Genomic DNA, 23,364 nt, shown 5'->3' with positions numbered 1-23,364 from the left:
CATCAGTGACTTGAATTTGATGTGGGCGGCTAAGGGCAGCCAGTGGAGTTCAATGAACAGAGGGGTGACGTGTGTTCTTTTAGGCTGATCGAAGACCAGACGCGCCGCCGCGTTCTGGACCACCTGCAGAGGTTTGATAGTACAGGCTGGGAGGCAAGTTAGGAGGTGTTGGAGGTGATGGGCTTTCATCCATGTTGATATGTCAGAGAGACAGTCTGAGATTCGTGTTGAGACCGTGTGGTCGTCAGGTGGGAATAACAGATAGAGCTGGGTATCATCAGCATAACATTGGTATGAGAAGCCATGTGATTGGATGATCTGTCTCAGTGAGTTGGTGTATATTGCAAAGAGAAAGACAATAGTTTCAGCACATTGGAAGCCATCTCAAGGGATTTGAAACTGTGCCTTGCGTTTTTAAAGGTTGTGATTATAAAACAAATATGTATACAACTTTCCACAGTCATAAGAGCAGGAAACACAACCCACATTCAGTGGAAGATTTTGAGACTTCTGTTTTTCATCAATACCAAATGCAAACAGATGAAGAAAGCAACCTTGTTGAAGTGGTATACCCCTATGTCCTTGGGCAGGATGAAGATTTGCACAAAATTATTATTAATAGACTGGGGTTGCTTCTACTTGAATTGGAATGCATTTTCAATGTCTCCAATACATGCATAGATGAACAAGTAGAGGAACTTAATTTCCTTACAGCATCTGCATCTGGACCCATGGTTAAAGAAATTGTCTGTCACTTTGAGAAAGCATAGCTGTACTTTTGAAGATTCTGTGATATCAGAACTGGTTAAAGACCTTAGCCAGCTAAATCCTTTCTGTGCTGCTTTAGGAGTGAATGGACCTTTAAGCAGTTAGTACTGGAGAGCACAATTTATGAAGGAGCATTTCTCGCCAATTGAACCAGTTGAGTGCATACTTCATAGTCGTGAGAAAAATACATCAGTATGTACCAATTCTCCCATTATTGTCTCAACTTATGAACAATAGACACATTCGAAACACAATATTACACAATATTACGCTTCTGGATACAAATCCTTTGATGATGGATCTTTCTTAAAAGAAAACAGCTTTTTCATGTGAAGGTGAACTTAAACTTTCACTCATCATTTACATAGATGACTTTGAAGTCTGCAACCCTCTGGGAAAATCCCGCAAGAAGCATAAAGTCACAGCTGCGTACTGGGTGTTTTCAGACATACATGCCACATTGCGATCTACACTAACTTCAATTTACTTAGCCATTCTTTGCAAGGCAGATGATGTCAAGCAGTATGGATACCAAAAAGTGCTGCCACTGCTCAAAGATTTGAAGTCCTTCGAAGATCACGGTATTTTTGTATCAAGTCTGGGCAAAGTGCTCAAGGGTACTGTACTTGCTGTAGTTGCTAACAATCTTGGTGCTCACTCAATAGGTGGGTTTGTTGAAAGCTTTTCAGCTTCACATTTCCGTCGCTTTTGCATTGGAGAACGTTCACAGATCTAAGAGCATGAAGTAGGAGAAGGACTGTTTCCTTTACGGACTAATAGCTTATAGATTATAGCTTTTGATTTAAGGTAATCTTTACCCAAGATATGGAGTCAAATCTACCCAAACAAGGTGAGTGCAAATTGTTACTGCAATTTTTTTGGGTAAATTCTTTAGGTTGCTATTTACAATGTATATGGTCTTAAGACTTTTCCAAGTCTATAGACTACATGATACCTGGTTGGGCAAGCTCCCAAGCACCCCTCAGTATCTCAAAAAGGTAAAGAGCTCTTAATTCACAAAAAACACCAAACAAGTGTTATTATGTCTTGTAACAAGGCAGTGTTGTTTTTAAATACAGATATTTTTTCGAAGGTAAGTTACAAGTGATGCTATCGGCTAAATTTCATAGTAAGCTTGTAAATAAATAAGTTTTCCACATACTCCTGGTGCAAATGGGCTGCTAACTTCAGGCTAAAATTAGCTTTGGTATGCTAACGTCAATTCATTAGCTTATGTGTGTGTTACTTTAGCAGCATGTTTAGCCATGTTTACATTAAGTGACGGGGTGGTCATCTCTTTGTGTGTTTACGTTCCATCAGCATGTAACTTGTCATATGATAAACAGGTCGAGTTATTATATTGGCGTAGAGTCTACTAGCTTTATCCATAAAGCCACAATTGACAAAGTAGAATGTTTTGGTTTTTGGCTTTTTTGGAGTAATGAACATTTATTCACTGTTACTACTTTATCTGTGTGTAATGCACAATCCTTCGATCAGAAAGTATTTGCCGTTGGGTGGAAACCTTATGTCTAAAACCATTATTTTATTATTGTAATTATTGGTGAAAATAGCCGATCTGCAAGCTCACAGTATGTTGCAATATGTTGAACTTATAGATCTGCTATTTTCACAACTTATGTGTGACACGGTCCAACAGCAATCTCCAATATTGACCTAAATTAATTTGTTAAAAGATTATACTTCTTTTTTCTTTTTTTTTACTAAAACCTTGACTAAAACTGGACTAAAACTATCACATATAGAAGTGACTAAAATGTGACTAAAACTAATAAGCATTTTAGTCCAAAAGACTAAGACTAAATCTAAGGTTGTCAAAAACCACACTGTAACAAGGACGTCCTAAGACATATAATTATTTTACTGCGGTGGATGTGGTATATGGCTGCCGCTAGGCTAACGTTTCAGAGAAGATGGTTAGCAGAGAGGGGGAGAGTGAGCATCCTTGGTAAACCCTCTTTATGCAATGGGAAACTGAGATGTTATGATAGTGGGCAAAGTTGAGATGTAAAGAATCATGTTCGAACTTGTAAATGAAAGCCAAATTTCCTCAAAATGGCAAAACGGAAAGTTGAGTTTCCTTAATCAAAAGCTTTTTTTATGGCATCAAGGGTGACAATAATGGTGTTTGCTTGTTGAACAGATCATGCATGAAATCGAAGTCTGCATTTGTTTAGTTTTTTTTTTTTTAAAAAGAAATGGTTTGATCAGGGTGAATTATGGAGGGAAATACTTTTTCTAATCTCTGTGATAATGCCTTAATGACAATTTTCATGTTTTGTCTCTGAAACCATTTTGATGAAAAGTGGTGCTATCAGATGTCCAGATAAACCTCAGCTGACTCCTTCAGATGCACAGTTAGCAGGGCTCTTCTCTAAGCACCCACCGAATGGTTGAGCCCCTCACCCTATCTCTAAACCCAGCCACCCTCTGAGGGAAACTAATTTCACCACCTGTATATGCACATGCAGTCTCATGACCATAGGAAAGGATTGGAATTAAAATTAACCGGTAAATCAGAGCTTTTCCTTTTAGCTGAGCTCCCTTTTCACAACAACAGACCAGAGCAGCACCTTCATTACTGCTGACTAAGTCCAAATCTGTCTAATCATCTCTCACTCCTAATTGCTATCACTCGTGAACATGATCAAGAGATGCTTTAACTGTTCTGTTTGAGGCAGACACTAATTCCAGCCCAGGAGGGAGCACTGTACCTTTTTCAAGTTAAGCATCTTGGCCTCGGATTTTGAGGAGCTGACTTTCAACCCAGTTCCTTCCTGCTCAGCCCCAAACTACTTTAGTGAACGATGAAGGTCATAGCTTGAAGAGGCCAACAGAACTACATCATCTGCAAAAAGCAGAGGTGCTGCCCTGATATTCCCAAACCAGACACTATCCTCTGAAAAAGGATCAGTGACCTCGAGGCAGTTCTGATGAAATCCAGTCTGAATGGCCGGCAAAAGCAAAGCTGGTACCTCATACTACAAGTTCAAACTGATATGTGCCGGGCCAGGAGGCAGTACTGTGTGTACTTGTGGCTCTTTCCAGGATAAGCCAGGGCCCGATATGGAAGTAGTTTCCTCCATCACTGTTTTATTACGTAGCAGACAAAGATTAGTCAACCCTCAGAGCCCAAAACATTTCTGTTTTCACTGCTCATCAGCCACAGCCAGCCCATGGCACAGATGGTACTATTAACACACTGAAACTAGCTTTACTAAATGTCAGCTCTTTGGAAGTGAAAACTTTTTTAATTAATGGTCTTATTTTAAAAACACAAACAAGATTTTAACAGAAACATGGTTAAATGAGGACAATCATGCAGCAGTTCTTCTAGAAACAACCCCTCCTAACTACAGCTTGATGAGTAAACCCAGACAGAATAAGAAAGGAGGACAACTAGCTGTTCTATTTAGTGACTCCCTTCAATGTAACCAAATGTCCTATGACAACTATGCTTCAGTTGAATATATGGCTCTTCAGTGGAAATCCTCCCCCCGTGTGTTGTTTCTCAATGTCAACAGACTTCCCAAGTACCATGCAACCTTCTTTGATGATTTTACTGGACTGCGGTCTGTCATCTGTGTTGATTTTGATTGTGTAATTGACCCTTCACTAAGCCCCCCCCCCAAATTATTTTTCTCTTATCTCGGAGTACAAAGTAAATTGGGGAAAATCAGAAGCAATGCCACTGTTGATCAGTTCGGGAAAGATTAGGGAAAATTGTCAATTTAAATGGCTTCCTTCAGGTCTGGTATATCTAGGCATCAAGCTTACCACAGGTTTAAAAAACAATGACAGAAAATCTTCCACTTATTCAGAAAATTGAGAGCACCTTACAAAACTGGGCCAAATAAGGGTCATGTTTTTATTGAGACAAATGTCTGATAGTAAAATAATATGGAATACAATGTGATGGTGTTGGGTAAGGTGGGCGTTACTGTCATGTGAAAGATGGAAATGCCAATGTTTACTCTGTGTGGATATATATATTAATATTGGAATGTACCTTTTTTCTTTTTCTTTGTGTAAATGTTACCGCTGTTGGAAAGGCAATAAAAAGAGAATTATAAAAATAAAAAAATTGGACTCCAAGAAGGTCAGGTGAATAGGGCCAGTGGGTGTCAAACGGAGCCAAAGCAAGCCTTGCCAGAACCACAACTGGAACCCACCATAGTGAAGGTCTTCATTCCACCAGTCCCAGGGTCTGCAGTCAATCTGCCTGCCTTAAAGTCAGCTGACACCACATTAAGCCAAGTTCTTGCTTCAAGGGCAACTTATTCCCCAATTGGTCCCATACTGGCTAGGCCTGTCCTACAAGAGCCAGGGTCTTCAGCCACCCCATCTGTCCCAATTCAGTTCAAGACAGTTTTATTCATATAGTGCCAAGTCATTATAAATTTAATCTCAAAGGGTCTATGACTCAGCTGGAATCTCAACTGGTATTCTGCCTGGTCCCATCCTCAAGCCTCTAGACCTTTTGCCAGGTCCATTTCCTCTCTGTATATCATGTACCTGTTCCAGGCTTAAAGTCAGTGGGGAAGCTTGTCCATAGCCTGTTTCTACTCAAGTAGTCCTGATATCTACAGGCCTCATGCCACTTCCAGTACTGAGTGAGAGTCTGCTCTACTTGTTCAGCCTGATAGCTGTTTTTCAATTCAATTCAGTTTTATTTATATAGCGCCAAATTACAACAATTGTCATCTCAAGACACTTAAATAATATAGTCCAATTCAAGCTAATTGGAATTCAATTAATTGTAATCATGATCCAATGAAATCCAATTAATTCATTTCAAAATAATCCAATTCATTCATGTAGAGCCAATTCAAAAACAATATCCTAGCTAAGGAAACCAACAGAATGCACCGAAACTTGTCTTCAGTTCAATCTCCTGTCCTGAGCATGCCTGTGGCGACTGTGGAAAGGAACGACTCCCTTTTAACAGGAAGAAACCTCTGGCAGAACCAGACTCAGGAAGGGTGGCCATCCGCCTCGACCAGCTGGGGTTTGAGAAGACAGAAAAGAGGGGGAAAAAACACCATGTCACATGTACATAATATCATTTGAGAAATTAAACAGGGGGAAAAAGAGAGCACAGTGAGGAAAGGTGTGACAGATGAGGTCCCCCAGCAGTCTAAGCCTATAGTGTCAGGGGCGGGGGTGAGAGGTAGGACCGAGATGCAATTCTTTAAAGTTGAAATGGTTTATTTCCAAAAAAACAAAACAGGGAGCTAGACAAAAACAGAAAGTGCGGCAGGGCCGGATATCCAAAACATTTAACTATAGCAAACTTAACAAAACTATGGCACTGTGAGAAAAAACAAGACTAAGATTAACTGTGACTATGGCTATGAATAAATTAACAAGGCCATGAGGCAGGAAACCAGACTTAACTTCGGTGATCATGACATGAAGGGTTGGTGAGGATTCTGCAATGAGTGAAAGGAAACCAGGAGACTAAATGCTGCGGAGGGGGTGATTAGTGAATGAGGTGCAGCTGTAAACAATGAAACAGGTGACATGAGTGAACCTAACGTGACAGGGGAGAAACATGACAAGAACATAACCTGAAAACATGAGAAACTGAAAACAAGACTATTAAAACATAAACTGTGACATATAGCAGCTTAACTATGGGATGTTTCAGGATCACTTGAGCCATCCCTAACTATAAGCTTTATCGAAAAGGAAAGTTTTAAGCCTAATCTTAAAAGCGGAAAGGGTGTCTGCTTCCCGGACATTTACTGGCAGCTTATTCCACAAGAGCGGGGCCTGATAACTGAAGGCTCTACCTCCCATTCTACTTTTCTACTGGAAACTCTGGGAACCACAAGTAAAACTGCAGTTTGGGAGCGAAGTGCTCTGTTAGGAAAATACCTTACAATGAGATCTTTAAGATATGATGGAGCTCGGTCATTAAGAGCTTTACATGTGAGGAGAAGAATCTTAAATTCTATTCTGAATTTAACAGGAAGCCAATGAAGAGAAGCTAAAACTGGAGAAACATGATCTCTCCCGTTAGTTCTCATCAGAACTCTGGCTGCAGCATTTTGGATCAGCTGGAGGCTTTTCAGAGAATATGTGGGACAGCCCAGTAATAAGGAATTACAGTTGTCCAATCTTGAAGTAACAAATGCATGGACTAGTTTCTCTGCATCACCCTGAGACAGGATGTTCCTGATTAAACAATATTACGAAGGTGAAAGAAGGCAGTCCTCGAAACCTGTTTTATATGTGTGTCAAATGATAAATTCTGGTCAAAAATAACTCCAAGGATCCTCACTGTTGAAGTAGAAGCCAAGGAAATACCGTCTAAAGTAACTATATAACTAGACAATTTCTCCCTGAAGCGCTCAGGTCCAAAGAGAACAACTTCCGTTTTGTCTGAATTTAGAAGCAGACAGTTCTGAGTCATCCAGGTCTTTATGTCTTTAAGACACGCTTGTAGTCTGACCAACCTATTGGTTTCATCTGGTGTCATAGATAAGTACAGCTGAGTATCATTAGCATAACAATCGAAATTTATGCCATGCTGTCTAATAATGTTTCCTAATGGAAGCATGTATGAAGTAAAAAGAATCGGTCCAACCACAGAACCCTGAGGAACTCCATGACTTACTCTGGTGTGTGAGGAAGATTCTTCATTTACAACAACAAACTGGAATCTATCAGCTAAATATGACTTAAACCAGCCTAATGCAGTTCCTTTAATCCCAATAACATGTTCAAGTCTCTGTAACAGAATGCTGTGATCGATCGTATCAAATACAGCACTGAGATCCAACAGGACAAGTACAGAAACAAGTCCGCTATCAGAGGCTAAGAGGAGATCATTGGTAACTTTCACCACGGCTGTTTCTGTGCTATGATACACTCTGAATCCTGACTGAAACTCTTCAAACTGATTATTTCTATGTAAATGATCACAAAATTGAGCTGCAACTATTTTTTCAAGAACTCAAGACTCAGTTCTTTTGTCCTCTATCATATGCACATTCACACAGAAATGCAATATAATGCTCACGATAAATATAATTATGAATAAGTATGTTTTTTTGTTAGTTTCTTGTCACATTGGCCCAAGCCTTTGGTGAAATGGCCAAATGTCTATGGTAGCACAGGATACATATTTATATATATTTTTTTAAAACTGCCTCAAGAGAGAGCCTTCTGTGCTTCTGTGCCATGATATCTTCTATCTCTTCTCTCTTTACTTTGTTTAATGTATACAAGTATAATAACTCAACCAAACCTTACCTGAACCATTTAATAGGCATTTGCTTACCTCCAGGGTGAATGACAGCACAACATCAGACTTGGAGAGTGTGTTTTCATCCTCCTGGCCCATATCCATAATGGAGGTGTTGTGGCCTCGTTTCAATTTCTGAAGCTTAAACTCTCCTCCCTTGGATACAGGCATGCTCTCCAGATTTGCCATTAGCAAGTTGACAGAGGATCGGAGCTCCTCAATATACATGACCTCCATCTCTCTGGAGTCAAACCGTGGGAATCTTCCTCCAAGCTTAATAAAACAGGAATTCATCTACTTAGTTAACAAGAATGCCCAGAAAGCACATCCTCTACATTGGCAATGCTGTAAAACAGACACACATTTTAGACAAACACCGACCATATGTTGTTTTAATGATAGTTTTATTTAGTTTTTTTAACTAAACTGAATTAACGTAAAGGAAACATGAATTAAACTTAAAATTGACTCTAGATACCAGACACACTTCATATTCCATATATAAAAACTATCCATGGAAATGTAATATTTGATTTAAATGGATATATAATGGATATACAATATAAAATAGTCATAGCCCTAAAGGAAAGAAAGTCACATGTGATCATACACAGGTGATGATATTCATCTACTTAGTTAACAAGAATGCCCAGAAAGCACATCCTCTACATTGGCAATGCTGTATTGTATAATTCTAATGTACGTGATTCCAATCTATGTCAATATTGAATTGTATTTTTCTTTGCCCATGCTTTTCACAAAAATCAGATATAGATTGATAATCTAAATCAATTGATTTAAAACAGCTCATTTTGAGTGCTTTATAAATAGACATAAGGAAAAGCAATTGTTGTAAATCATGTTACAACAAAAATCTATCATAACACCCAAGATGTACATTAAAAGAAAAATATCAATCTAAAATCAAATGTTATTTCATACAGCATATTCAAAGTTCCATACACCTTCCATTCTTCTTCATCTCTTACCCGAGCAATCTGATCTGCCATCTGTAGTCGCCCATCCAGTTCTCTTCTGATCTGAGCTGCCTGCTCATCTGGATTGTCCAGCTGATAAAACAGACACACATTTTAGACAAACACCGACCATATGTTGTTTTAATGATAGTTTTATTTAGTTTTTTTAACTAAACTGAATTAACGTAAAGGAAACATGAATTAAACTTAAAATTGACTCTAGATACCAGGCACACTTCATATTCCATATCTAAAAACTATCCATGGAAATGTAATATTTGATTTAAATGGATATATAATGGATATACAATATAAAATAGTCATAGCCCTAAAGGAAAGAAAGTCACATGTGATCATACACAGGTGATGATACACACTAGTGAGAAAAAATAAAATGGCAGTGAATACAAATGATTACTCTCCACTCATTCCAATTCTGGCATATCATAATAATTTGTATAGACTGCCATTTTATTTTCTCCCTCTGACATCCAGACAGAAAACTAAACATACACAAATATACTTAAAGTATGCAAGGGGTTTTTAATAAATATTTTGTTTTTACAATTAAGTTACTGAGCATTCATTGAGTATTTCATTGAATATTCTGACCTGGACTTCCCCCTCATATATTTCAAAGGTAATTCCCCAATTTCCTCCATTATTAACATGAGTCCCATGTCATCAAATTTGGTTGTGTGTTCTATCACTGACTTTACTCACAAACAAGGCGGTCTGTGGCCTGTTATGGTTGTGGCACAATTATGTGTTGTGCAGAGAACACCATTTAAATACTTGATTCAGCTTTAGTACTGCACAAAAGTAGTATTGGTTGTGGTATTATTACATAATAACAAATGCTGACGCTATTTCAATATGGAATTGGCAACCAAGCAGACAGACTGCAGCATCTACCTGTACTTCCAGCGATCTTCACTCCACCAGTTCTTTGTAATAGTCTGCAGTTTGGAGTCTCTGTTTGTGTCACGGTGGGTGATGAGTTATAGATATCCAGAATAGGATAAAATAATTTCATTTGCAGACCAGGGTAGAGTTATCAAAAATTGTATAATAAGAAACTAATCAATTTAGTCTCTAAATGGATATTCATTTGCAACAACGTTTAAATGAATTTCATAGTCTTTGATAACTCAGGTCATGGACAACATCTTCTACAGCACCTCTTGACAGAACCACAGCTCCTCCCATAGTTGCAGCTGAACAGAAACGCATACACAGAGCTGCTGCTGCTGTCAGCATAAAACTAACTTAACTGACTAAGTGTTTAAAAACAATTGAAATGGATGTTTTTTTTCCCCGTCTTCTTAGCCACTTGTTTGGGACATTTTTTCTTAGAAATTAAATGAAAGCTTGGTCATTTCTATAATTAGTCTGCTTTGACCAAATAATTCAGTTTTGGATAATGTATTCAAGTAGAAAATGAAAGTGTTGAATTTAAGCAGATGTAGTATACTCACTATTAAATTAAGGGGGAAAAAACTTAAGGAAAAAGGGGCATCACCTACAAAGAAGGAATAAAATCGGAATTAATCTGAATCAGTCTCACAATGCTACTAAGTAGTTCTTGCTTGAATTGACCTCAGTTTTACAAAAGGAAAGCTACCAAATAAAAGAAATGCCAATATACACAGATTGGTCACTTTGCGGCTTTGCTTTGTGGTAAGACAGAGGTATTGCATCACTTCCTGTTGCTTTGTGTGTGCACTGTGACATTTCTTGTTCCTCTTGAACTACTAATAATCACCTTATTTCTCCCTATAATTTACACATCTTGCATAGTTAACTCTATCGCATACTTGTTATATTCTAACGCTCACTCTTACAGATTTTTAGTCTTTATTTTTCACTTTTTAGCGGTGTGTCTGGTTCTCTAGCTTAGCATGACTACCAGTTCTCTTCCTCCATCTCCTGCTTTCACCTGCTCCCTGTGTCAGATGTTTAGTTACTCCTCTGCCTCCTTTAGTGGTAATCGTACATGTAACAAATGTAGTCTTTTTGTAGTTTTGGAGGCAAGGTTATCTGAATTGGAAGCTCGGCTCTGCACTGTTGAAAACCAGCCGATAGCGAGCCAGGCCCCTTTAGCCAGTGCGGAGCCACCTAGCGTAGCTCGCTCTGTTCGTCGTCCCCTAGCAGATCCCGAGCAGCCAGGACTTAAGAGTGGCTGGCTGACTGTCAGGAAGAGGAGTCATAGTCCTAAAGTCAAGCCCGTGGTTCACCATCGCACGATGCAGAGTTGTAGTCTTACACACTTCTCTGCAGCTCCCCACCTGATGCTGCCCCCCCCCCCCCTCAATAAAAAAACACAAAAGGAGCAAAAAAAATTTTAATCAAAAACTTTAATTGAACAAAAAAATCAAACTATTAAATGTGGTTTGCTGAATATTAGATCTCTCCCTTCGAAGTCTCTGTTAGTGAATGATTTGATCTGTGATCATCATATTGATATATTTTGTCTTACAGAAACCTGGCTGCAGCAGGAGGATCATGTTAGCATTAATGAATCAACTCCCTCTGACTATTTAAATGTTCACATTCCTCGAACCACAGGCAGAGGAGGAGTGGCAGATATCTTCAGATCAGGGTTACTAATCAGTCCTAGACCCAAGATTAGTTTTAGCTATTTTGAATCTCTGATTCTCAGTTTTTCCCACCCAAAGTGGAAATCACAAAAACCTCTTGTGTTTGTTGTTGTGTATCGTCCACCTGGCCCTTATTCTGAGTTTCTGTCTGAATTCTCAGAGTTTTTATGACAGTTAGTGCTGAGTACAGATAAAGTCTTTGTAGTGGGTGACTTTAATATTCATGTAGATGTTGAAAATGACAGCCTAAATATTAACTTTAATTCTATATTAGACTCTACTGGATTTCACAGACCTACTCACTGCATTAATCATACCCTTGACCTTGTGCTGACTTATGGCATTGAGAGTGAACAGTTAACAGTGTTCCCTCATAACCCTGTCTTGTCTGACCATTTTTTAATAACTTTTGAATTTACATTACTTGACTATACGGCTTCTGAGAAGAATTTTACATATAGAAGGTGTCTGTCAGATAATTCTGTAACCAGATTTAAAGAGTTGATTTCATCATCCTTTTCTTCACTGCCATGTGACTCTCTTGTTGACAGCACTATAGTTTCAATGCGTACAACACTGGACAATGTTGCCCCTCCGAAAAGGAAGGTAATCAGTCAGAAGAGGTTGGCTCCTTGGTATAATTCACAGCTGTGTGCGTTGAAGCAGACTGCAAGAAAGCTGGAGAGACAGTGGCATTCCTCTAATTTAGAATAGTCTCAATTAGTCTGGAAAGATAGTTTAATAACGTATAAGAAAGTCCTTCGTAAAGCTAGAACTGCTTATTATTCATCATTGATAGAAGAGAATAAGAATAATCCCAAGTTTCTTTTCAGCACTGTTGCCAGGCTGACAAAGAGTCAGAGCTCTGTTGAGCCATGTATTCCTTTAATTCTCAGCAGTGATGATTTCATGAGATTCTACATAAATAAAATTGTTTCTATCAGAGAGAAGATTAATGGAATCCTTCCCACTATTATCACTGATGTATCATCAAGTAGAGCAGCTTTAGAAGTATATTTCGAACCTGATTTGTATTTAGACAGCTTCTGCCCTGTTGATCTCTTTGAGCTAACAACAGCAATAGTGTCTTCTAAACCATCAACTTGTATTTTAGACCCAATCCCAACCAGACTGTTCAAGGATGTTTTCCCCTTAATTGACACTTCCATATTGGATTTGATCAATCGGTCTTTGTTGACAGGATATGTACCTCAGACTTTTAAGGTTGCTGTAAATAAACCTTTACTTAAAAAACCTATTCTTGATTCAGAAGTGTTGGCTAATTATCGACCTATAATCAATCTCCCTTTTTTGTCTAAAGTTCTTGAAAAAATAGTTGCAGTTCAACTTTGTGATCATTTACATAGAAATAATCTGTTTGAAGAGTTTCAGTCAGGATTCAGAGTGCATCATAGCACAGAAACAGCACTGGTGAAAGTTACCAATGGTCTCCTCTTAGCCTCTGATAGCGGACTTGTTTCTGTGCTTGTCCTGTTGGATCTCAGTGCTGTATTTGATACGAGACTTGAACATGTTATTGGGATTAAAGGAACTGCATTAGGCTGGTTTAAGTCATATTTATCTGATAGATTCCAGTTTGTTCTTGTAAATGAAGAATCTTCCTCACACACCAGAGTAAGTCATGGAGTTCCTCAGGGTTCTGTGGTTGGACCGATTCTTTTTACTTCATACATGCTTCCATTAGGTAACATTATTAGACAGCATGGTATAAATTTCCATTGTTATGCTGATGATACTCAGCTGTACCTGTCTATTAAACCAGATGAAACCAATAGGTTGGTCAGACTACAAGCGTGTCTTAAAGACATAAAGACCTGGATGACTCAGAACTGTCTGCTTCTAAATTCAGACAAAACTAAAGTTGTTCTCTTTGGACCTGAGCACTGTCTCACTGTCTCAGGGTGATGCAGAGAAACTAGTTCATGCATTTGTTACTTCAAGATTGGACTACTGTAATTCCTTATTATTCGACTGTCTCACATATTCTTTGAAAAGCTTCCAGCTGATCCAAAATGTTGCAGCCAGAGTTCTGATGAGAACTAACACCAGAGATCATGTTTCTCCAGTTTTAGCTTCTCTTCATTGGCTTCCTGTTAAATGCAGAATAGAATTTAAGATTCTTCTCCTCACATATAAAGCTCTTAATGACCGAGCTCCATCATATCTTAAAGATCTCATTGTAATGTATTTTCCTAACAGAACACTTTGCTCCCAAACTGCAGGTTTACTTGTTGTTCCCAGAGTTTCTAAAAGTAGAATGGGAGGTAGAGCCTTCAGTTATCAGGCCCCTCTCTTGTGGAATAAGCTGCCAGTAAATGTCCGGGAAGCAGACACCCTTTCCACTTTTAAGATTAGGCTTAAAACTTTCCTTTTTGATAAAGCTTATAGTTAGGGATGGCTCAGGTAATCCTGAAACATCCCATAGTTAAGCTGCTATAGGCTTAGACTGCTGGGGGACCTCATCTGTCACACCTTCCCTCTCTTTTTCCCCCTGTTTAATTTCTCAAATGATATTATGTGACATTATTGTGGTTATTAACTTGTGTTTCCCTGTTCCAACAGATATCCTTTGAATGGCGTTATGGTGTTTTTTTCCCCCCTCTTTTGCCTCTTTTCTGTATTCTCAAACCCCAGCTGGTCGAGGCGGATGGCCACCCTTCCTGAGTCTGGTTCTGCCAGAGGTTTCTTCCTGTTAAAAGGGAGTCGTTCCTTTCCACAGTCGCCACAGGCACGCTCAGGACGGGAGATTGGACTGAAGACAAGTTTCGGTGCAATCTGTTGGTTTCCTTAGCTAGGATATTATTTTTTTAATTGGCTCTATATGAATTAATTGGATTATGATTACAATGAATTGAATTCCAATTGGCTTTAATTGGACTATATTACTTAAGTGCCTTGAGATGACAATTGTTGTAATCTGGCGCTATATAAATAAAATTGAATTGAATTGAATTGAATTGAATTGAATTAAGTACACCTTCCTAGTATAAGGTTTTGCCTTCAGAAATGCCTTAATTCTTGGTGGCATACTTTCAACAAGGTGTTGGAAACATTTCTCAGAAATTTTGGTCAATATTAACATGATAGTATCACACAGTTACTGCAGATTTGTCAGCTACACATCTATGATGCGAATTTCCCGTTCCACCACATCCCAAAGGTGCTCTATTGTCTTGAAATCTGGTGACTGTGGAGGCCATTGGAGTACAGTGAACTCATTGTCATGTTCAAGAAACCAGTTTGAGATGATTTGAGCTTTGTGACATGGTGCATTATCCTACTGGAAGAAGCCATCGGATGATGGGTACACTGTGGTCATAAAGGGATGGACAGGGTCAGAAGCAATACTCAGGTAGGCTGCGGCATTTAAACTATGCTCAGTTGTTACTGAGGGGCCCAAAGCGTGCCAAGAAAATATCCCCCACACCATTACACCACCAGCAGCAGCCTGAACCGTTGATACAAGGCAGGATGTATCCAGGCTTTCATGTTGTTTTTGCCAAATTCTGACCATCTGAATGTTGCAGCTGAAATCGAGACTTGTCAGACCAGGCAACATTTTTCCAGTCTTTTATTGTCCCTGTTTTGGTGAGCCTGTGCAAATTGTAGTCTCAGTTTCCTGTTGTTAGCTGACAGAAGTGGCAACCGGTGTGGTCTTCTGCTGCTGTAGCCCATCTTCTTCAAGGTTCGACGTGTTGTGCATTCAAAGATTGTATTCTGCATTCCTTGGTTGTAACGAGTGGTTATTTGAGTTATTGTTGCCTTCCTATTATCTTGAACCAGTCTGTCCATTCTCCTCTGACCTCTCACGTCAAGAATGCATTTTCGTCCACACAACTGCCGCTCACTGGATATTTTCTCTTTTTCAGACCATTTTCTGTAAACCCTAGACATGGTTGTGTGTGACAATCCCAGTAGATCAGCAGTTTCTGAAATACTCAAACCTGCCCGTCTGGCACCAACAACCATGCCACGTTCAAAGTCACTTAAATCCCCTGTCTTCCCCATTCTGATGCTCGGATTGAACTTCAGCAAGCTGTCTTGACCACCTCTACATGCCTTAATGCATTGAGTTGCAGCCATGCGAATGGCTGATTAACTATTTGTGTTAACAAGCAATTGAAATGAACAGGTGTACCTATTAAAGTGGCCGGTGAGTGTATATTGCAATATTAGGCAAAACATAGCATAGACCAAAACATGAATCTTAAATTACAAGCAGGAAATGTATGTCTTATAAAAACTCAATTGCACATGAAATATGTATTGTGAGGTATGAAAATAAATTGTATGGTGAGGTGAGTTATGATATTCAACCATATGAATATGAATTATGGAGATGCCTCAAAAAGGCAAGAGAATGGGTAAACATCATGGAGCCAAATTGAATTTTGGATTCTAGCACTAATAAATATGTAAATTAACGGTTAACAACAGCTACCAGTCTCCAAACACCAACCGTAACACTCACAAAGGAAAGGAAGTCATCGATCCTACTTTGAGTTGTAGCGGCACACGCGTCTAGCCCAACAGTTTTCTCGTTGGTTGGTCTTTCCCTGATTCCACTGCCTGGGTCCTTGGATCGTTCTGTCAGTTAGCTTTAGTGTGTTTTCAGTATGTCAGGTAGGACGCTGGTCTCTCTCGACATGGCCCTTGTTGCATCAGGAATGAGGAGTTTTGGGCTGTTGTTGTGAGACGTTTCAAGATAAATGCATTCACAATTGAGTGTTTTGAGAGTTTTGAAGTCGGCTTCACTGGTCGATAATATAAACAACCTCTTCAATTGACAAAAATACGTAATCAAAGAAGAAGAAAAAAAGATTCAAATCAAGCTGACTGGTTATGTGAAAAATTATTTGGTGTGGAACAAAATTCACTCATAAAATACAGCAACAGAAACTAAAAACACGCAAAGAAAAGAAAGAACATGGAACATAATGTCTTGTTTGTATTGGCACCAAAACAAACAAGACACCAAACACAAAAATCTCTTGCATATCCTTTTTTTTATGATTTTATTCACTTCTCGCTATTCAATTCTCTTTTCTCAAACTGAGCTCTGTGGTTTTGATCCATGTGGGGAGGACTTAGTCTACTATTTCAGCCAATAGGTATGACTGGAACTTTATTGCCTTTGTCGAGGAGATGCAACGATTCGGTTCAAGGTATAATTCTCGTATGGAATTATAAATATTTCTATTTCTCAATTCAGTTGTCTGGAAACAAATGTTTCATTCAGTGGTCTGAAAAATACATTAGTAATATTAAAATAAAGGTAAATTTAAAAAATATTTAAAAATGAAATAAAGGTCCCCGTAACTATTTGGCAATTCAGCTAGTGTTGCCTTCTGAGGGCCAGCAACTGAGCCATGTGGGCTTCAGTGTCCCAGCTCAGGGAATGGCACTTGAAGGATGCAAAGATCACTTTATCTGAACATTAACTCCATGAGAATGTCGACACAAGTCAATGCTGACATGCAAACATGGTCAGGCTGTCACTGTTACCAATCAAAATACGAGTTGTGTCGGACAGTGCACTTCTGATTAACATGTTTTTATGTCATGGTTAACAACTGTCATTTAACAGGAAGAATCCTAAATAAATAATCATGATAATATGAAGACTAAGGTATATTGAAAAAAATTAACTATTCAGTAAAGTTTGAAATGTATGTTTCAGAGTGGTTTCATAGTTGGTTAAAACCATATGAATACCCGTTTCGGCAGGGCAGGGATTTGGGGATGAAACAATTTCATGTGTTTGTGCTCAGTATGGGACTATGATCAACAGTGATGGCTGGTGGTGACACTGACTGGATGAGTTATGATATACATTATGAAAATAAACATATTACATTTCAACAACAGAAGTACCAAAAGATACAAGCTTCACACACAAATCCTACAATGTCAGACACGGTTCAACAGGGTTGCACTATATACATTATAACTGCAATAACCTGAACTAATTTTTCATCACAACTACATTGTTGCGCCAAACATATAGTATATCCTAATAAAAACAATAAATAACTACAGTAAAATTAGTTGATGTTTAGAGAGACAGAGTCAAATAATAAAGGTAAAGGAAACGTGTCACGTTTTTTTAAGAAGTGCACATGCTTGGGCCTATCTTACTTGAAGACAGGTTCACACCAATAGCTTTTCTGTGAGGCAAACAGGTTAATCACCATTTCATTGAAGGTAGTAGGTACTTTTGGATGAAATCCTGCTCAATAGACAAACAGCCAAGACGACAGTCTGTCCTATCCCATTTAAAAGCCATTAAAGGTATGATTTTGGCGTTTGTCCTTTTGTGTTATTTGAAAATCTTTTGGTTGATGCGTCCCCCTTCTCTTCACTTCATGGTTTCCCTCCAAAGACATTGAAGAAAATTAATGAAAAAAAAGTCTACTTCATTCAAGCCAACACCTACCATTAAAATGCTTCTTTCTCCACATTTACTAGCATAAATAGCGGCCTACTTTACGCCCCCTTGGCAACTTTACATCTGAGCAGACAAGAATCACATGTGGAGTTCCCCAAGGTTCCATCCTGGGACCTCTTCTGTTCATACAGTTGACCACATTATATTATATCAGCGGGTCTTTGCGGAACTGTACTCAACTTGTATGTTCAAAAAACATACTTAGAGGAGTACTTTGTGTCAATAGGTAACTTTACATCTGAGCAGACAAGAACCACATATGGAATTCCCCAAGGTTCCATCCTGGGACCTTTTCTGTTTAACATCTACATGCTCCCACTAGCACAGATTATAAAAAAAAATAAATAAATAAATTACCATAGCTATGCAGATGACACGCAGATATATATTACAATGTCACAAGGAGTCCAAGGCCCTGTACAGGCCCTTGGTAAATGCATTGAGGAGATTAATGACTGGATGTGCCACAACTTTCTCCAGCTAAACAAAAACAAAACTGAGGTAATTGCCTTTGGAGTCAAAGAGAAACGATTGCAGGTCACCACAGAGCTTCAATCTATACACCTAAAAACTACAAACCAGGCCAGAAATCCGGGTGTAGTGATGGACTCAGACCTAAATTTAGAAAAACACATTTAGGCAATAACAAAGTCAGCCTACTCTCACCTTAAGAATATATCAAGGTTAAAAGATCTGATGTCTCAGCAGGACCTGGAAAAACTAGTATATGCATTCATCTTTAGTAGGCTTGATTATTGTGATAGCATATTTACAGGTCTAACTAAAAAGTCAGTTAGACAACTGCAGCTCATTCAGAAATCAGCTGCTCGAGTCCTCACTGAGACCAAAAAAGTTGACCATATCAGTCCAGCTCTGAGGTCTTTACACTAGCTGCCTGTCCATCAGAGGATAGACTTTAAAGTTCTGATGCTGGTCTATAAAGCTCTGAATGGTCTTTGACCAAAATACATTGGTGACCTAATAACGCCAAGGAATACAAAAGGGCTTCGCTGCCTTGCAGTTCGGGCCCCAATTAAAGCTGCAAGCAGCCATGAATGGGCCCTTGCAGGTGTGCACATCGGGGTATGCGCAGGACTTCGTCTGATGCGCACCGCACAGCCGTCCGTCAAGTGTAGAGCAGGATGTGAGAATCCCAGCCAGGCATAGTACCAGGTATAAAAAGTGACATTTTTGGCCACCAGTAGGTAGCGTTATAAGCATGTCTAAGTATGCACATGCTCAAGTTTCATGCCCTTGAGATGATGATATGGCTATCAAACCATGAAGGCCATAACACAACCTTTGCGCCTGGGCATGACTAAGGTGTGCAACGAATTTCGTCCAGCTACGCAAAACTAAGCCCAATGGCAGTATTTAGAAAATTTGTAGGGGGCGCTACAGAGCCATTTCCTCCAACCACACACAATATTCTTTTCATATGTATGAGGTCGTCAGCGTGGACTTGTGTGCCAAGTTCCATGACGTTGCAATGATGATATCGCTTTTAATCCACAAACGCCAAAACACGATCTTCGCCGCCTGGCCACGCCCACACCATTTAGACTTTGGAAAAGATTCTCCTAACTTGTAATCCCCCATGGCAAAAGAGTAATCTGACCAAATTTGAAGCTGTTAAGATTACATTTGTAGGAGGAGTTCGATTATATGCGAGGTGTGTAAACAAAGTTACGTTTCCAACCACCAGTACGTGGCGCTATAGGTGAGTGTCATTATGCGCATATGTACGCAGTCAGGGCAGAGTCCTGGGCAAGCCTATGAAGTTTGGTGAAGATGGAACAATGTATGAAATCAAAATTGGCCAAGTGTTGTGAGGAAACGGGACTGCCATGAACAAAAGCGTTTTCTATTGTTCTTATGCATATGAGATTGAGGAAAAGATCTAGAGTAAAGATGAGTCCCTTTGAAATTCTTTTTCGTGGAGACCTCAGTCTCTAGGAGTAGAGTGTGTAACCAAGCCACTCCCCTAAACAGGCCATACGCTCCATAATGAGGGAAGAAATTGGAGCTGCCTTTGAAAAACTTTTGAGACTTTAAAAACTGAACTCAACACCTGTGGCCAGAGACTCAGTGAAATGGAAGAGGGACTGAAAAGCCTAGATTCAAGGGTTGCCACCCTGGAAGCTCTAAATAATAAGGTAAAGGAAAATGAAGAACTCAAAGACAGAATGGAAAGAATGGAAATCCACAGCAGAAAGTTAAATCTGCGTGTGTTCGGACTGAAGAATGATATTAAGAAAAGTTCCTACAGCGTTTATGATCATGTTTTTCAAGAAGATGTTCAAAGGAGAGCTTGGATTTGAGCCAACTGTGGAAATAGCGCACCGGGTCAGCCTGTTGTCTGGTGCTGGACCGAGACCTATCATCGTAAAAATGCAGAAATATGAGGTAAAGGACTAAGACACACTAAATGGTCACTTACAATGGACAGACGAGACTTTTCAAGGACTGTGTTGAAGCGGAGAGGTACTACACATTTTTGCTGTGAAGATAAAGAAGAAATAGTGTAGGCTAGGCTTTCCTGTTTTACTCTAATAGTGAGTCATCAACTCTATGTAAAATACCTTAATTTAAGTATGAATTTATTTATTGATGGAGTTACCATCCGGCTCTTAGTTGATGGACCTATGGTTGGCAGTCTATATATGCTTGATTCTATGTTACATATATGTTTAGTTATGACTCCCGTACGTAAATAAGTGGAAATGAAATACAGAATAAACAATCACAATGACTTAAATTAAGTTACCCAAGAAAGGGTTGAAACTGGCTCACTTAAATATTTGTAGCTTAAGAAATAAAGTGTATGAAATCGAATATATTTTGTCATGTGGAATTCACCTGCTGGCAGTATCAGAGACTCATTTAGATGGTACTTTTAGTGATGCAGCTGTGGGAATTCACGGGTACAGTGTCTATAGAAGGGATAGGAATGCACATGGAGGTACTGTAGCAATGTATGTACAAAATAAAATACCAACAAAAGTGAGATATGATTTGATGTATGCTGATATTGAAGTGCTATGGATGCAAATTAATTTACCTAATTTGAAACCTTTGCTGATAGGATGTGGCTATAGGTCTCCAAATGCTAAATTAAATTACAAAGAGAAGTTGTGTGAAATGTTAGATACAGTGGGCGATTTTGATAATGAGATTTATTTCCTGGGAGATTTAAATATATTCAAATATGCCCATCAGTCCACTTAAGGAGAAGTTATTGTCAATAACTAATGCAAGTGATTTTGTACAAATGGTAGATAAACCAACAAGAATATGCATGAGGGGAAATGGAACCAAAAGTTCAACTCTTATTGATCACATATTTACAAATAGGAGTAATTTATGTTCCAACTCACTATCAATCCCAATCAGGTGTCGTGACCACAATTTGGTCGTGCTTATCCGGAAAGCAAAGTTCCAAAAGTGGGGCCTAAAGTAATAGTTAGGAGATTAATGAGGATTTTTTGAGAAAGGTCCTTTAAAGATGATGTTGCAAACATGTCTTGGGAATGTGTATTACAGGAGGACAATCCAGATGATGCACTTCAAATTTTTATGGAATTATTTTTGTGATTGAGAAACATGCACCCCTTCGACAACACCCTGTCAGGAATTGTAAATACCCTGGATAGATAAAGAATTAAGGCAACTTATTAAACAGAGGGAGGATGCAAAAAGGGTAGCAATAGCATCATGTTATGCATCAGACTGGCAAGTTTATAAGAAAATGCAAAATTATGTGACAATATTCAACAGTAAGAAAAAACACTTGTTTTATGGAAGCATGACAAGAAAAGGCTACGGGGACTTGTAAATAATCTTTCAGGAAGGACAGTTAAATCTAGCCCTACATTTCTAGAAGTGGAAGGAAATTTTTTAACTAAACCAGAACTCATTGCAAATTATTTTAGTGATTATTTTTGTGATAACATAAATAATTTACGAAGTAAAATGCAAGCAACGAATAATGATACTTCTATAGAAATAATTAGGGAACTGACTGTAAAGAATAAAAAGTGTAAATTTAACATTGAAAGTGTAACTGTATCAGAGGTGTAACATTTAATTAAAAAATGTAAGGACAGACCCGCTGGCATAGCTTATCTGGATGTTAAGTTACTAAAATTGGTATCTAATGTTATTGCGGTCCCTGTCTGCAATATTATAAATTTAAGTATTAGAGAAGGCAGAGGGAGGGATGACTGGCAGAGGGAGTTGGATAATGAAAAATAGTTGGTGCAGTGTTACTTGATTTGAGTTCAGCTTTTGATATTATTGACCATTCTTTATTATTAGTTTTTGAATGCTTTAGTTTTGTCACAACTTGATTATTGTTTAGTAATTTGGTGAAGAAATTACACGTAGCTCAAAATAAAGCTCCACGTTGTGCTCTATTATGTTCTTATGAAACCAATGTGTCCAGCATGTATGATTTTCTGGGTTGGCTATCTATAAGACATAGGTCTATCTATGCTTTGTTGAAGTTTTTTTTAGAAATACACTTGTGACACGAGTACCAAAATTACTGTATGACAGATTACATTCCCATTTTGTCCAACATAGTTATGGAACAAGAAGTACATCAGAAGGGAGGTTCATACTACCGAGAGTGAGAACGGGTATAATACAAACAGTTCTGTACAGAGGTATGGTTGCCTGGAACTCTCTACCAGTTCATATTGCTCATGAAAGTAACAAAGATCAGTTTAAAACATTGTTAAAACAGTATCTCTTCGAATTTAATGAATTACGATTTCACATTTAGTCGATAAGAGGACTGGTTTACAGCTTGAATTGAGTTGTGGCTATACCCTTTTTCTTGGAGTGGATATATGTGTATGGGTAGTTGAAATTGCAGTCACTTCAGATAGTTAATGCCTATTTGTCAGAATTTTTCTTTTTTTCTGTGGTTTGTTTATTATTAGGCATTATTAACACTGTTTGTTCTTGTTGTGAAATGTATAAATGTATGTTTCTTATGTATAAGTGTGAATGTTTATGTGTATGTTTTGTGTATGTCGGACCTCAGGAAGAATAGCCAATGCTAACGGGGATCCTAATAAAGAATCCCTAATCCTAATAAAGAAAAGAAAAGAAAAAAAAAAAAAACGTCCACATCGCTCCATGACTTCCAGCCTGGCGACTGGGTGGTGACAAAGGACCTAAGAAGGAAGCACTGGCATTCAAAACGGTGGCGAGGTCCATTCCAGGTGCTTTATTTATTACGTTTATAAGAGTAATTACTTCCCATGAGTG

General features: G+C 38.6%; 1 protein-coding gene across 3 annotated transcripts in view; it reads right to left on the bottom strand.

Moving 5' to 3' along the window:
• Positions 1-23,364, bottom strand: part of LOC140303956 (calcium-dependent secretion activator 1) — a 628,956-nt gene that overhangs the window by 591,147 nt on the left and 14,445 nt on the right. For all 3 annotated transcript variants that reach the window (XR_011915223.1, XM_072382952.1, XM_072382951.1), the window contains exons 2-3: positions 9,031-9,111; positions 8,078-8,314 (exon numbers count right to left, since the gene is read on the bottom strand). Coding sequence is in view for 2 of the 3 variants with exons in the window: in XM_072382952.1 (XP_072239053.1) it covers positions 8,078-8,314; positions 9,031-9,111 (318 nt within the window). In the remaining variant the exon portion in view is untranslated. The remainder of the gene's footprint in view (positions 1-8,077; positions 8,315-9,030; positions 9,112-23,364) is intronic.

The sequence above is a fragment of the Leuresthes tenuis genome, unplaced genomic scaffold, assembly GCF_036924035.1.
Source record: "Leuresthes tenuis unplaced genomic scaffold, fLeuTen1.0.hap1 SCAF_3, whole genome shotgun sequence".
NCBI lineage: Eukaryota > Metazoa > Chordata > Actinopteri > Atheriniformes > Atherinopsidae > Leuresthes > Leuresthes tenuis.
Note: the sequence above shows the minus strand (reverse complement) of the source record. Positions and strands in the feature narration are given on the sequence as shown.